This window comes from Phacochoerus africanus, chromosome 16, assembly GCF_016906955.1.
Source record: "Phacochoerus africanus isolate WHEZ1 chromosome 16, ROS_Pafr_v1, whole genome shotgun sequence".
Lineage (NCBI taxonomy): Eukaryota > Metazoa > Chordata > Mammalia > Artiodactyla > Suidae > Phacochoerus > Phacochoerus africanus.
This window is the reverse complement of record NC_062559.1, coordinates 40,220,728-40,237,917: the sequence shown is the minus strand read 5'-3', so window position 1 is coordinate 40,237,917 and position 17,190 is coordinate 40,220,728. Positions and strand designations below refer to the sequence as shown.

General features: G+C 35.8%; 1 protein-coding gene across 10 annotated transcripts in view; it reads left to right on the top strand.

Annotated features, from left to right (window-relative positions):
* Window positions 1–17,190, top strand: part of BBS9 (Bardet-Biedl syndrome 9) — a 728,255-nt gene that overhangs the window by 129,825 nt on the left and 581,240 nt on the right. For all 10 annotated transcript variants that reach the window (XR_007132618.1, XR_007132616.1, XR_007132617.1 and 7 more), the window contains 2 exons: window positions 9,560–9,743; window positions 10,389–10,518. Coding sequence is in view for 4 of the 10 variants with exons in the window: in XM_047763266.1 (XP_047619222.1) it covers window positions 9,560–9,743; window positions 10,389–10,518 (314 nt within the window). In the remaining 6 variants the exon portion in view is untranslated. The remainder of the gene's footprint in view (window positions 1–9,559; window positions 9,744–10,388; window positions 10,519–17,190) is intronic.

Sequence of the window (17,190 nt, the reverse complement as noted above, 5' to 3'; positions counted from 1 at the left end):
TCTCCCTGTGCCATCTCCCCACACATGAGAGTTTGATGTGTGGCTCAGAACTCTCACTCCTGTAGGTGAGTCTCTGTGAACCAGTTAGTTTCCAGTCTGTGGAGCTTCCCGCCCCGGAGGCACAGGGTTGTTTATATCGTGAAATCACCCCTCCTACCTCTTGATGTGGCCTCCTCATTTTCTTCTGGAGTAGGTTATCTTTTTTAAGGTTTCCGGTCCATTTTGGTGAAGTGTGCTCAGTCTTTAGTTGTGAATTTCGTTATTTTTAGGAGAGAAGTTGAGCTCCAGTCCTTCTATTCCGCCATCTTAATCCCGTCTCCAATTACTGTCATCCTAAATTTGTTGATATTTGTTTTGTGGCGTAGAATGTGATCTATTCTGGAGACCATTCTATTTACACTTGAAAAGAATGTGTGTTCTACTGCTTTTGAATAGAATGTCCTGTAGATATTTATTAAGTCCAACTGATCTATTGTGTCATTTAAGTCCACTGTTGCTTTACTGATTTTCTGTCTGGATGATCTATCCATTGATGTAAGTGGGGGTGTTAATGTTCTTTTCTATTATTGTATTATTTTCTATTATTGTATTATTGTATTATTATTGTCAGTTTCTCTCTTTATGTCTGTTAATATTAGCTTTATATATTTAGGTGCTTCTGTATTTGTTAATGAATATAATGTCCTCTTTTTGTATTGATCCTTTTGTAATGTTAAAATAATACCATTATATTACATCATGTATTATAATGATATAATGCCCTTCTTTGTCTTTTGTTATAGACTTGTTTTAAAGTCTTTTTCTAGTATGATATTGCTATCCTTGTTTTATTGTCATTTCTGTTTGTGTGAAATGTATTCTTCCATCTCCTAACTCTCAGATTTGTGTGTCTATTGCTCTGAAGTGAGTCTATTGTAAACAGCATATAGATGGGTCATGCTTTTTTTTTTTCTTTTTTTCTTTTTTAAACTATGGTCAGCCACCCTGTCTTTAAATTTTTTTTTTTTGTCTTTTGTCTTTTTGTCTTTTGTTGTTGTTGCTATTTCTTGGGCCACTCCTGCAGCATATGGAGGTTCCCAGGCCAGGGGTTGAATCAGAGCTGTAGCCACCGGCCTACGCCAGAGCCACAGCAACGCGGGATCCGAGCCACGTCTGCAACCTACACCACAGCTCACGGCAACGCCGGATCATTAACCCACTGAGCAAGGCCAGGGACCGAACCCGCAACCTCATGGTTCCTAGTCGGATTCGTTAACCACTGCGCCACGACGGGAACTCCTTTTTTTTTTTTTTTTTTGATAAGTTTTTGTTTGTTTGTTTGTTTGTTTGTTTTTATTATTTCTTGGGCCACTCCCATGGCATATGGAGGTTCCCAGGCTAGGGGTTGAATCGGAGCTGTAGCCGCCGGCCTACGCCAGAGCCACAGCAACTCGGGATCCGAGCCGTGTCTTCAACCTACACCACAGCTCACGGCAACGCCGGATCATTAACCCACTGAGCAAGGCCAGGGATTGAACCCGCAACCTCATGGTTCCTAGTCGGATTCGTTAACCGCTACGCCACGACGGGAACTCCAATTTTTTTTTTTTTTCAGTCTTTTTGGAGCTGCGCTCATGACATATGGAGATCCCCAGGCTAGGGGTCAAATTGGAGGTGTAACTGCTGGCCTATGCCACAGCCACAGTGACTCCATATCCGAGCCATTTCTTCGACCTACATTACAGCTCACAGCAACACTGGATCCTTAACCCACTGAGCGATGCCAGGGATCGAACCTGCATCGTCATGGATACTAGTTGGGTTCATTAGCCATGATGGGAACTCCTAAAATTTCTTAAATTGAAGTAAAGTTGATTTACAAATCTATGACTTTTGATTGCAGCGTTTAGTCCATTGACATTTAAAAAATTATTGATAGGTATGTATTTATTGCTATTTTGTTACATGTTTTCTGTTTTTTTTTTTTTTCTGTGTTCCTTTCTTTTATTTCTTCTCTTGTGATTTGGTGATTTTCTTTAGTGGTACTCTTGTATTTCTTTCTCTCTAGTTTTTGTGTATCTGTTGTAAGTTTTTGATTTGTGGTTATCATGGGGTTTATATATGTTGACCTACAATACTATTTACTTGTTTTCAACTGGTGTTCATATAAGCTCAAAAACATTTTAAAAGACTGCATTTTACATTTCCTCCCCCATATTTTGTGTTTTTTAATGTCATATTTTACATCTCCACATTTATCCCTTAACTACTTATTGTAGTTATAGTTACTTCTGCAATTTTTTTTTGTCTTTTAATCTTCATACCAGCTTATTTAAGTAGTTGATCCTCAGCTCCTACTATATATTTGTCTCTCCTATTGGGATTTCTCTTTCCTACTTAAGGGAAACCTTTAACATTTCTTTTAGAGTTGATTTAGTAGTGATTGATAAATACTTTTAATTTTTGCTTATCTGAGAATTTCCTTATATCACCCTCAATTCTAAATGATAATCTTTCTGAGTGGAGTATCCTAGGTTTCAGTGTTCCCTCTTTCAGCGCTTTGAATATATCACGCCACTTCCTTCTGGCCTGCCAAGTTTCTGCAGTAAAATCCACTGGTAGTCTTATGTATGAGATTCTTTGTTTTTCTCTTGCTGCCTTTAGACTTCTCTCTTTACTTCTTTTTAAAAAAATTATGGTCGCACCTACAGCATATGGAAGTTTCTGGGCTAGGGGTTGAATCAGAGCTGCAGCTGAGGCCATTGCCACAGCTACAGCAACAGCAACACAAGATCTGAGCCACATCTGAGACCTATGCTGCAGCTTACAGCAGTGCCAGATCCTTAACCCGTTGAGCAAGGCCAGGGATTGAACCTGCATCCTCACAGAGACAACATTGGAGCCTTAACCTACTGAGCCACAGTGGGAACTCCTCTTTACTTCTACTTTTGCCAGTTTAATTATGATGTGTCTTTGTGTGAGTCTGTTTGGGTTCATCTTCTTTGGAACCCACTATGCTTCCTATACCTGGATATCTGTTTCCTACTTCAGGTTTGGGAAGTTTTCAGCCATAATTTCATCAAATACATTTTCAACCTCTTCTCTTTCTTTTCTCCTCTGGGACCCTTGCAAATGTTGGTATGTTTTATATTATTACAGAGATCTTTTAAACTATTCTCATTTTTAACTTTTTTTTCTGTTCTGCTTGAATGATTTCCATTATTTTGAATTCCAGACCACTTATATGTTCTGCTGTATCACCTACTCTGCTGTTTATTCTTTCTAGTGTGTTTTTCATTTAATTTATTGCATTCTTTAGTATGACCAGTTCTTTTTAATATCTTCTAATTTCTTTTTAAAATTCTCACTTTGTTAACCTATTGTTTTCTCTAGTTCACTTAGCATTCTTGTTACCAATGCTTTGATTTCTTTATTTGGTAAATTGTTGATTTTGGTTTCTTTTTTTTTCAGTTCTTTTTTTCTTGCTTTTTCTATTGAGACCAATTCCTCTGCCTTCTTATTTTGCTTAACTTTTTCTCTTTCTATGAAATTAGGTGAAACATTTACCTAATATGGTGTCCTTATGTGGGAGCATCCTTATTCAGCCTGCATATGCTCAGTGGTTTTGGTGGGAGAGCTGGACTTGATGTGAACATAAGTCACATCTTTCCTGAGAGTTTGCTGGCAACTCTTACCTTGGTAGGAAGTGAGCTAGAGAAGGAGGGGCTAGGGCCAGAAACAGGTATGAGCCAGGGTTTTCCTTCTGCTCAGTGGCTATCACTGCCCTATCAGGGATGGGATCAGGTTTCATGTTGCTGGAGCAGAAGTCCCGCAGGTCAACTCTGAACTAGTTCTGTTCCCTTTTAGTGTGAGCTCGCCCCACTCCCAGGATTGGCACCCTTGTCCCAGAGGGAAGCAGTACTGGAGCAGTCAGGCCTGAGAGGGCTTTCGTTGTTAGAAGGAGTGTAGTAGTCTGGCTGCAGACACAGGTTGGGCTTTTTCTGATATGCTACCTGTGCAAGAACCAATAATGGGTGAACCCTCCCTGCTTAGACATTGCTTTGGGTCTTAGCTGCCTATGTATCTCACACTTGAGTTTTTCCCTCGGTCCTAGTAGCCCTTCCTCCTGTGTGGAGCTGCAATGTGGAGTAAGTAAGTCTGGAGCATTCACTCTGCTTAGGCTGGGGTGCTTGCAGGGATGGTTGCTGGAAACCAGTCAGCCACGCACACAGTCCTGATCTGCACTTTGCACCCTGTTTCTAGAATGAGCAAACATATATTCACTCCTTCTGAGCAGAATCTGGGCTTCCCCTAGTTCTTCTGTTGTTCCCATCAGCCCTCCAACAAGCCAAGGAGGCTCTTCTTCTCTATGCAGGACCCCAGGACTGTGGTGCCCAATATGTAGCTCAGACGGCTCCCTCTCCAGGAAGGATCTGTACCTGTGTAATCTCACTTTTCTTCTGAGATCCCTCCTTTGGGGACAGGTCCTGATCTGATTGCTTCTCTTCCCTTTCTCCCTGATTACATGTGGATCTCTCTTTCAGTCTTGGTTATACAGGAGTCTTTCTGCCAGTATCCAATTAATTTTCATTGAGAATTATTTCACATAATGATGTATTTTTGATGTGTTTGATGCAGGAGTTTCACATCCTCCTACTCCACCATCTTGATTTCCTCCTCTCAGAGCAGAGATCTCTTCTGTCTTCTTGCTTGCATTGCTCCCATGAGAAATCTTTCTGTTTATCTTTGTTCCTTTTTACATAATGTCTTTTTTCCTCTGGCTGTTTTTCAAATTTTCTCTTATCACTTGTTTTGAGAAATTAGATTATGATGTACTTTGTGTTGTTTTCTTTCATTCCTTTTTTGGTGCTTTGGATTTGTTGAACTTAATGTATCTATCTGTGAATTTATAGTTTTCATGAAATTTAAAAATTTCTTAGCTGTTTATTCTTCAGATACATACTTTTTTGGGTGCTATATATTTTTGTATTTCTATAAATCTTCTTGAGCTTTGTCCTGGGACACAGTTTGATCTTTTTGGGTCTTGTTTTTAAGTCTTGTTAGGTGAGACCAGAGCAGTGCTCATTCTTTGGTTACTTAATTCTCACTCTTGAAGTAATACCTTTCTGAGTGTTCTATCCAGCTCTCTTTGAATTATGAGGTGTTCCAGTCTGGCTGGTGGGCATAGGCAGTATTCCAGGCTTCATGTGAATGCTGGGCACTGTTACTGCTATTCCTTTTGGGTGGTTCTTTCCATGGCTTTGAGTAGTTTACTACATGAATATACTGATAAGTACTTAGTTGAATGTTTGAGAGAATTCTTTATAGATCTCAGAGTTTTCTCTCTGTGTTGCTCTCTATCTTTGGTGTGCTGTCTTGAAAACTCTAGTTGCCTTGATTTCTCTGAGGTCTTAGCATAGAAATGAAGTCTGCTATGTTTTGCCCAGGCTCTCTCTCTCCCTGTACTATGGCCTGAAAACTCTTTCATGGCTGGAGCAAGTATACTGCTCACCTCATTTGTTTTTTGTTTTTAAGAATTTGCTGTCCTTTGTTTTCTAATATCTAGTGCCTTGCAAACTGTTGTTTCATATTTTTTGTCCATGTTGTTGTTGTTTCAGGTGGGATGGTAGATTTTTTTGCTATTACTCCATCTTGGCCTGCAGTGGAAAAATTTTTTAATGATTGTCCTTACTAAACTTCTGTGCATTTTGAGATGCATTAACTTAGAATGTCATATATTTCCCTAAGGGGAGATTACAAAGAGTAGCACTCAGTACCTAGTGAACTGAAAATATTTAGTGTCCAGATCTTAGCCTGTGGCTTCAGAAACTTGATTTGCCTATCCACTCTGAATGTACTGCCATCTCTCAGAGTCAGGGACACATCAGCCTGAGTTATAAGCACTAAAAAATAATGCTAGAATGCCAGCCCATTAAATTGTAATGAAAAATGTAACTGCCTCAGGACTGATGTTCATATCTTGTGTCCAGTGTTATTGTGTCATATAGGTGAACTACACTTGAACTAAGTGGCAATCCAATGATTTCCTGATGTTGAATTCTAATTTGGATGAAAATTGGATGATACATCTACCTGAATTCATTATGCTGTCTCTCTATCTCAGAATGTGCTTATATACACAGTGATGATATTTGCCTCTCTGACTAGCCCTATTTGGATTTCATACCTTCTTCAGATATCTTAATATGTAAATTAGATAGGTTAATACCAAAATTATTTCTGAAGGCATGAAATTTATATATATCTGTAATGTGACTTTTCACATATCTTCTTTGGTATTTTATTTGTTGATTCTTGCTTCTCAGCCTTACTTTGAGGGCATTTTTACTTCCTCTTTGTCCTGATACTTTTGTGCATCAATCTCACTGTCTTTGCCATATACAATATATGTCTATCAGCCAATGCTTTTCAAAATGCTTTGGTCGTATCTGTTTTCTTGATTTAGAAATATTAATTGATTAGGAGCTGAATTATAAACTTTTCTTTACATGTCCATTTTATATTCATTCCTTCATTATTTTAAGAAACATTTGTTAAACACTGACCAGGTTCCTTAGAGATGGAGATACCCTAGAAATGCTCTTATGTGTATAGGATCCTATGTATACCACTACAGTAGCTTGATGACTGCTGTGTATATATGCATATTGATACTTTCAAAAATTATCTTTATATCAAAACTATATTTACAGCAATATTGGCGATGGGTTTTACTGGTTATTAAATTTTATTTGCAAAGTAAACACAATAGATTTCTTATGGAGTATTTTCAATGGAGCAAATAACTTCTTTATGTGTATTTTTTTTGAACAAGCCATGCAACCTCCCCTTCCATGACAGGACCTTTGTACAAACAGCTCACCTTGCATGAGACATTCTGCCACCCTCTCCTCTATCTGCCTTTTTTCCCCCTCTAGTTTTATTGTCGTGAAATTGACAAATGAAAATTGTGTGAGTTTGCTCTGTACAGTGAGATGTTTTGATGTATGTATACATTCTGAAATGATTACCACAACTAAGCTAATTAGTATATCTGTCACCTCACATATATATATATATTTTCTTGGTAGGATCATTTAAGATCTCTCAACAAATTTTGTGTATATAATACAGTATTATAATTATATGTACATTAGATCTCCAGAACTTATTCATCCTGCATACTGCATAACTGAAACTTTGTACCTTTTCACTAGTATATCCTCATTTCCCCATTCTTCTGGACCCTGATAATTACAACCTATTCTTTGATTCTTTTTGACTTTATTATCAGATTCCACAGATAAGTGAGATCATGAAGTATTCATCTTTCTGTGCCTGACTTCTTTCACTTAGCATAATATCCTTCAAATTCATCCATGTTTTTGCAAATGGCATGTTTTTCTCCTTTTCTTCCACAGGCCACATCTGTGATGTATAGAAGTTCCTGGGCTAAGGGGTCAAATTGGAGCTGCAGCTGCAGGTGTGAGCCACAGCCATGGAAACACCAGATCCAAGCTGCATCTGGCACCTATGTCACAGCTTATGGCAACACCAGATCCAATCTGCATCTGGGACCTATTTCACAGCTTGTGGCAACACTGGGTCCTTAACCCCCTGAGCAAGACCAGGGATCGAATCCATATCCTCATGCACACTATGTTGGGGTCTTAACCACTGAGTCACAACAAGAACTCCAATTTTTTTCTTTTGAAAGACTGAATAATATTCTATTGTCATTTGTATCTGTATCTATTTCATTTCTTTATCCATTCATCTATCATTGGACACTCCTTATTTTGGCTGTTGTGAATAATGCTGCAATGAACATGGGAAGGCAGGTATCTCTTCAGTATCCTGTTTTCATTTCCTTTTGATATATACCCAGAAGTGGGACTGCTGGATTATATGATAGTTCTATTTTTAATTTTCTTAGGAACTTACATATTGTTTTCCACAGTAGCTATACCATTTTGTATTCTTGCCAACAATATACAGGGTTCCCTTTTTTCCATATTCTCACCAACACTTGTTATCTCTTGTGTTTTTGATAACAGCCATGCTAAAGAGCATGCTAAATCACAATGAAGTATCTCATTGTGAATCTGATTTGGCTTTCTCTGCTGTTTAGTAATTTTGAGCATTTTTAAAAATACCTGTTGGCCATTTGTATGTCCTGTGTCTTATTCTGAGATATGTCTGTTTAGGTCTTTTGCTCATTTTAAATTAGGCATTTGTTTTCTTGCATTCGGCCATCTGAGATCTTCATGTATTTTTGGATATTAATCCCTTATTGGATAAATGGATATATTTTCTTCCATTCCATAGTTTGTCTTTTCCAATTGTTGATTATTTCCTTTGCTGTGCATAAGCTTTTTACAATAATTTTTATTTTTGAATGAAAGATTCTTTAAATTCTATAGTGCTTTACAGTTTTCAAAAATTTCACATACATGATTTCATATAATCCCATATAACTCTTTTTTCCTGCAGAGGCTTTTAATTTTTAAATAATTTTAAAAATTACTTTTCTAGCTGCGCTTGTGGCATGCAAAATTTCCTGGATCAGGTATCAAACCTGTGCCACAGAAGTGACAATGCTGGATCCTTAACCAGCATCCTTAACCCTACTGAGCCATGTGGGAACTCCTGCTGAAGCTTTTCAGTTTGATGAAATCTCTTTTGTCTATTTTAACTTCGTTTCCTTTGCTTTTGGGGTCATGACCAAAAATTCATTGAGCTTTTCCATGTTTTCTTTTAATAGTTTTACATTTTAAGTTCTTCTGTTTAAGTCTTTAATCCATTTTTAGTAGATGGTGTAATATAGGGGTTCATTTTCATTCCTCTGCATGTGGATATCAGATTTTCTCAGCACCATTTATTGAAGAGACTGTCTTATCCTCCATGTGTGTTCTTAATGAGTTAACTATAAATGCCAAATTGTATCTCAGCTACCTATTCTGTTCCATTGTTCTAGATGGCTGTTTTTTTTTTTTTTTATGCCAGTATCACACTGTTTTGAGTAGTATAATTTTGTAGTATATTTTGAAACCAGGCAGTATGATGCCTCCATCTTTGTTTTTTTTGCTCAAGATTACTTTGGCTATTTGAATTCTTGTGAGTTCATATGATTTTTATGTTTTTTTTCCCCTATCTCTGTGAAAAATCCCATTGGAATTTGGATAGAGACTTGAACCTATAAATCATTTTGGGTAGTATGGATATTTTAATAATTAGTTAATTCTTCTAATCTATGAACATGGCATATCTTTCCATTTATTTGTGCTCTGCAGTTTCTTTCATCAATGTTTTATAGTTTTCAATGTACAGATCATCACCTCCTTGGTTAAACTTGTATGAATGTTTTTGAACTATTAAATAGCTAATATTTAGTAAAAGATGGGGTAAAAACTAGGAGTATACACAATATCAGAAATACAGTCATAGGAAAAAAGTGAATGAAGATTAGCCAATCTTTATGTCTGCTTTATTGTGAAGCATTTCTTAATTGCATTAATATGAAAGTAACTGAAATATTCTGTTTTTAGCAGTTAAATTGATCAAAAATTTTCCTTTGCAGGTGGATTGGACTTTAAATATTGGAGAGCAAGCTCTTGATATATGTATTGTCTCTTTCAACCAGTCAGCATCTTCTGTTTTTGTTCTTGGTGAGAGAAACTTTTTTTGCCTTAAGGATAATGGACAAATTCGATTCATGAAGAAACTTGACTGTAGCCCAAGTTGTTTTCTCCCATATTGCTCAGGTGTGTAGAAGGATTTTCTTTTATCTTTTCCATATGTCAAGAGCATGTTATATATATCAGAAAAAGCCAAACTCATGCACATATATTTTAAACTTCTAGGAAAATAGTTTTCCTAGACATGTAATGGAAATTTTAACTTTTAAAGTTTGAATAGAAATTTGATATAAAGCACACATTTGGTTTTGTCAGTCATTTTGCTTTGTACAAAATGACTTGTAAAATTGGCTTCAGGAACACATTAATGCTTTCCAAGATACGGCTGTTCTAGATGCTTCCAAGAGAATATCAGACTCTTTATAAACAGAATGGAATATAGTAACACCTAATAGAATAACTTGTCTGTAGTGAATGTCTAGTAAATCATTAGCTTAAATGTGTTAAATATTAGTGATGTTCATGCCTTCTAGATAAAATGCAAATATGTTATAGATTCTATAGTTATATGTAATTTTTATGTATTTAAAAATGATAATTTTTCTTTTTGATATTGGTAACTTGAAGTTGAAAAATAATGTTTTCTTAAATTCTTTATGCATTTCAAGACATTAGAATTAATTTATATCATAAATCCTCTAAAAGGGATATAATGTACTGTTGGAATTGATTGTTTTTTTATTATCCTCTTTTGCTGTTTTCAACCTATAGTTTCCGAAGGAACAATAAATACTTTGATTGGAAACCATAATAACATGTTGCATATTTATCAAGATGTGACGCTGAAGTGGGCCACTCAACTTCCTCACGTTCCTGTAGCAGTGAGAGTGGGCTGTTTACAGTAAGTGATCTAATTTAACATTTTTTTAAGAAAGAGAATATCTTATTAAAGAATTCATTAGAAGTTTTATGCAACAATGGCAAATGATTTTACTAAAAAAATGACAAGTGACATTGAATGTCAGCACTGGAAATAATTTAAAACATAAATTTTATTGGAAAAGTAGGATATAAAGAAGCCTGATTAGTACCTTTAATCATTTTTATTTAGTATCTCTTGTAAGATATTCTTTATACATTCAAGATTTCAAGAAAATAGTTTACCTGATAGACTATTTTCTTTAAAATAGAAAAGAATTTCTTCAAGCATTTGATGGGTCCCATTTAGAGATCAAATATCGTTAGACTGTGAGAATACTACACTTTAAAACTTGTTTCAGAACTTACTATTCAAATGGTGCATACTTGATGATATGTTCAAGCCAGTTTAGATTTTAAATAGGGCCATTTTGCATTTAAAATAAAAGATAAAATTCGTATCTTAACATTAACTGTCTAAAATTTATTAAAAATAAGAGAAGGAGTTCCTGTCGTGGCTCAGTGGTTGACGAATCTGACTAGGAACCATGAAGTTTCGGGTTCGATCCCTGGCCTTGCCCAGTGGGTTAAGGATCCGGCGTTGCTGTGAGCTGTGGTGTAGGTCCCAGATGTGGCTCTGATCCTGCGTTGCTGTGGCTCTGGTGTAGGCCAGTGGCTATAGCTCTGATTCGACCCCTAGTCTGGGAACCTTCATATGCTGGGGGAGTGGCCCAAGAAATGGCAAAAAGACAAAAAAAAAAAAAATTAAAAAAAAAATAAAAATAAGAGAAATGAGACATCTAAATGTGTAATTTTTCTAGTTTGTTAGTATATAAGGCAAGATCTTGACAAACTCATTAGCATCTCAGATTATGTTTAGAAATTGAAAGTCTCAATGAATGTATAAAAACACAACTTTCTGTAATCTTCATGGATTCCCAGATCTATTTAGTTCTGTTATTTAAATCATTTTATTGAACATTTAAAAACCATGTGTAGAATTCTTGTATGACACCTAGAGTATCTGATCAGTATGACTAATCCCTTTGATTTAAGAGGTTAAGTGTATAATATTATTGATGAGGCTTAATGAAAGGCAGTAATATTTGTATTAGTGGTTAATCTGAAGCCTGAATATTGGAAAAATGAAAACAGTTTTGAAAACGTTGAATGTTTAAAAATAAGTTGCTTTTTATTATTTTATGAGGAAATACCATAATGTAATATAATTGCTATGCAGTTAACACAGAGTAATTTTGTATCTGATGAAAAATTGAAAATTTTGAGATTAGCTTCTGCGAAGTTCACCAGATGGTCTTTTAAGTGCAACCAAACATTCGACTCATCAGTCATTTTACATCAGATTTACTTAGAGAAGGGTTTAGATTAGGAAAAATATCTTGCCAGTAGGGCAATGTCAAGTATTTTTCTTCTGGGAGAGTAATTCTCACAGTGGTCCATATATCCATCCAAGAGCTGTTCTCTTTGGCCCCCCCAAGTGACACCTCAGGTTCAGGAAGACAGATTCACACTGGTGGGTAGGTAGTCCACCTTGGCTTATAGTCTCCATGCCCCTAGGGAGCCAATATCTTTGAATACTAAAAAGTCATTGTGGGAGTACCATCGTGGCTCAGCAGAAATGAATCTGATTAGTATCCATGAGGACGCAGGTTTGATCCCTGGCCTAGCTTAGTGGGTTAAGGATCCGGCATTGCCATTAGCTGTGGTGTAGGCCACAGACATGGCTTGGATCTGGTGTTGCTGTGGCTATGGTGTAGGCTGGCAGCTACAGCTCCTGATTCGACCCCTAGCCTAGAACCTCCATATGCCACAGGTGTGGCCTTAAAAAGGCAAAAAAAAAGGTCATTGTGGTATTGTGTCTATGTGGAGCATGAGAGAGTGATGGATAGGAAGATCTTATTGAGATTGTTTAGTTGAAATGCTTATTTACACATATATTATTTAAGAAGTATACGCCTATTTCAAGAGTTGCTATACTCATAGAGAAGCACAAAGATCTGGCTTCTCAGCAGATATTTATGGATAATTTATAGTTTCTGGTCAGACGCACTTACAAGTCAAGAGTTCAGGAGTTCCCGTCGTGGCGCAGTGGTTAATGAATCCGACTAGGAACCATGAGGTTGCGGGTTCGGTCCCTGCCCTTGCTCAGTGGGTTAACGCTCCGGCATTGCCGTGAGCTGTAGTGTAGGTTGCAGACGCGGCTCGGATCCCATGCTGCTGTGGCTCTGGCGTAGGCCGGTGGCTACAGCTCCGATTCAACCCCTAGCCTGGGAACCTCCCTATGCCGCAGGAGCGGCCCAAGAAATAGCAACAACAACAACAACAACAACAAAAGACAAAAAGACAAAAGACAAAAAAAAAACCAACCAAACAAAAAAAAACAAGTCAAGAGTTCAGTAGTACCTTAAAGTACTGTAGGTTAAAAAAAAAACAGGAGTTCCCGTCGTGGCACAGTGGTTAACGAATCTAACTAGGAACCATGAAGTTTCGGGTTCGATCCCTGGCTTGCTCAGTGGGTTAAGGATCCGGCATTGCCATGAGCTGTGGTGTAGGTCACAGATGCTGCTTGGATCTGGCGTTGCTGTGGCTCTGGCATAGGCTGGCGGCTACAGCTCTGATTAGACCCCTAGCCTGGGAACCTCCATATGCTGTGGGAAGTGGCCCTAGAAAAAGGCAAAACGACAAAAAAACAAAAAACAAAAAAACCCAAATTTCTATGTAGTGTGCAGTATGATACTTATATTCAAAAGTAGCCTGTCATATCTAAATTTAGGTACTTGTGAGTGACACTTCCTATTTCTCATAGCTTTTAAAAGATCATAATTATAAACCATTAAGTGTGACTATTACCATTAGTGATTTCCGCAGTTAATTAATATGCCGCAATAACTTTCTAATTATTCACTGGAATATTTTTCTTATTTTTATGCACTTTAACATAAAAGTATAGGATTAGGCTGTTTGAAAGAATTTCACTGAAGAAATTTTTATAGAAGTAAAAAAATTTATTAATGACCTAAATATAGCATACATGTATTTAGAAGTTATTGTTTGAAGTTAGAGTGCTGAAAAAATTTCGCTTGTGCTTTTTGTTACCTTTAGGGTTAAACTTTTTTTTGGTAGGAGTTGCCTTGGTTGAATGTGTTTATTTGTAAAGGAAATTGCTGCTATTTTAATGTTTCTTTTCAATGAATAAGAAATACTGGATTTGTATCAAGTTGATGCAATTATACTTAATAACAGCATTTTGTTCAGAAACTATGATGCTTGATTTCCTCCCACTCCCTCCTACTTGGCAGTCCTAGTCCTCTCTCTGCCTTGTTTATTATACACCGATTTTTAAATCTGAGTTTCATTCTTTCTTTTCAGGGTAAATGGCATTCTTGATTGATAGAGTTTTTAAAATTTAATTATTTTAATTTTTGTGTGATAGACTATAGGAATATGAAACAAATCTACGGTTTACAGAATCAGAAGAGCCTGGATGTGATAATGTTCTTTAAATTCCTAGCTATTACTGTTTTCCTCTCACTGCACAAAGTAGCTATGGAAGCCTGGCCGAGTATCTTACCTCTACTGTGGTTAGTTTCCCAAATGGCAAATAAAGATCATCATTTATCGGTAACATTATTCTCTCTAGAGATATGAAATATACCTAAAAGTGGAAGTCTATTTGAATGGACGTTCAAAATGATGGGACCCTTTCCAAACTTGCTGGCAGCTACAGCCATTGTGCTTTAAAATCTTGTTACAGCTCATTTTTTAGTATAAACAGTTTGATCTACTACTTTGGTGTTTTTCTTCCTAGGCTACATGCACTATAGTAAACTTTTTATAACTGTCAGTATATAACATTTTATTCTTTAGCCTTCATTGATGCAGTATTCTTGACCAGAATGTTCTTTCCATTTCTTCTCTGGATTTTCAAATTTCTTATATCTTTGAGTCCTAACAAGTCATCTTTTGTCTCTACCCTGGTCTCCTTTTTCTCTGAATTTCTGCAATATTTATTGTATGTTAGTGATTGTTATTTTGCTTTTCCTAACTCCCCAATTTTATCATACGCAGTTTTAATGTAGGGACTTGTTTTACTTTTGCATATCACATTGAATAATCAGTCAGAAAGCTGAACATCTGGTATATGCTGGGTACTACATAAAAGTCACTGTGGTTTGTGTGTGTCATGGTGAAGGGTGGTTAGAAAGACCATATATGAGCTTTTACATATGAAAAATTGAGACTCATAGATGGAAGATTGTTTCTTTGAATACAAATTAATTAGAAGAGTTTTTAAATTTCAAGGTGGCCTTTTTCTTTTTTAGTTTGCTGTTAATTTGTCTTTATGTTTTCTTTGTCCTTTGTAGAAAGAGATTGTGGACCTATAGATACACTTTTTGCTATGTTATATTTTTGAGGATTTCCTTTGTGGCTTAATATTCTACATAAAATTTGTAAATATTTCTGGAAGAATCTTAGAGCATGAATTATTTTCATAATTATATTCAAAGCTTGTACATTCTTATTGATATTTTCCTTTATTAATCAACTGTAGCTCAGGGATGGAATGTTTGCCTTTCATTACTGTATTTTTCTGTCAATTTTTTTTGTTGAGTATTTAAATATTTTTGATTTATATATTCTAGTTCTTTGTATTCAGCTTGTTTATGATAGTTATTTTATTTTATTTTTGGTTGGTTTAAAAAATTTTGCCAATATAAAATGACCATTTTGTGTGTTTTCATTTAATGTTTATTTGCTTCTTTTGTTTGCTTTGAGTTCACTTTGTGATTAATTATTGGTATGATATTTGGTTATGCTTTTTTAACCTGTAACTTTATTTTAGATGTATCTCTTATAAACAAAGTTCGATTGGATTTGCAACCCATATGAAAGGCTATTGTCTTTTAACCTATTGAAAGTTGTTATAATTGATGCATTTGGTCATTTTGCAGCTTCTATGATATTCTCTACCTTTTTACAATTTTCTTTGGTTTCCATCTCTTATATGTGAGTTGTGGTTTCTTTGCACTTTGATTCTTCCATGTATTGGATGCTACATACACATACATATCTCTTTTCTATATTAGCCATAATGTATTATTGTTAAACTATTCTAATGCTTTTTTCCAAGAATTTAAAAAAATTTGTATTCACTTTTATCTAGACTTACAGTGATTTTAATGCATTTTCTTTATCTATTGAAGATTGTGAATTTTTTACATTATGTATTACAATTTTTTAACTTATTAATTTCACTTCATTTCTCAATAGGCTGATTTAATGTTCCCTGGAATGGTACAGGGTGTTATATTGTATAGTTAAAATAGTATCATCACATTCTGCCTTCAAACTTAATTGGTATTGCTCCTTTATTTTTTAAAAAATAACTTTTGTTGAAAAAAACCTGATTTTTTTATAGAAAAAGTATTGAACTGCACTATTTATTCATTTATTTGGCCATACCCATGGCATGTGGAAGTTCCTGGGCCAGGGATTGAACCCCAGCCACAACACCAAATCCTTAACTGCTAGGCCACCAGAGAACTCCAGAACTGCACCATTTAAAACTGAAGCATTATTTAAAGGTACAAGTAAGAAAACAAAAAATAAAACTTACAACTGTTTCACCAATGTTACCTCAATCTTACCATCCAGGATTAACAGTTGTTAGCACCTGTTAAATATCAAGCCTCATATTTTTGTCTAAAAATATGCCAATTTAGGAATGTAATAAAATATACAAAGCAGAATCACATGTTTTTAAAATATAAATTGGTTTTATATTCTAACAGAAAAAAGACATAGATAAAATGGAAGGAATAAATGAATTTTTTTTTGTCTTTTTAGGGCCAGACCCACAGCATATGGAGGTCAAATTGGAGCTGTAGCTGCCAGCCTACACCACAGTCACAGCAACGTGGGATCTGAGCCATGTCAGTGACCTATATCACAGCTCATGGCAATGCCAGATCCTTAACCCACTGAGCAAGGCCAGGGATTGAACCTAAATTTTCATGGATGCTGGTCAGATTCATTTCTGCTGAGCCACAATGGGAACTCCAGAATTTTATGTAAATACTTATTCACAACAATGTATTTCAGTTTCTAAAAGACCTCTCTAAACAAGGATAGGAAAAAAAAGTAAAGATTTGATATTTTCAGTTATTCAAAGTGGCATTTCCAAAAGCAATATAAGAGATCTATAGGATAATATAAAGCAGGCCAATCTATACATAATAGGAATTCCAGAAGGAGAAGAAAAAGAAAAGCAGATTGGAAATATATTTGAAGAAATTATATCTGAAAACATTCCAAATCTAAAGGAAACCAATATCAAGATACAGGAATCACAGAGGGCCCCAAACAAGTTGGACCCAAACAGGCCCACACCAAGACATATTGTAATAAAAATGGCAAAAGTTAAAGTGAGGAGTCTAAAGGCAGCAAGAGAAAAACAAAGTGTTAAGTGTAAGGTAACCCCCATAAAGCTATCAGCTGATTTCTCTACAGAAATACTACAGGCCAGAAGAGAGTGGCAAGATACATTCAAAGTTCTGAAAGGAAAAAATTTGCAGCCTAGAATGCTTATCCAGCAAGAATATCATTTAAAATAGAAGGAGAAATAAAGAATTTC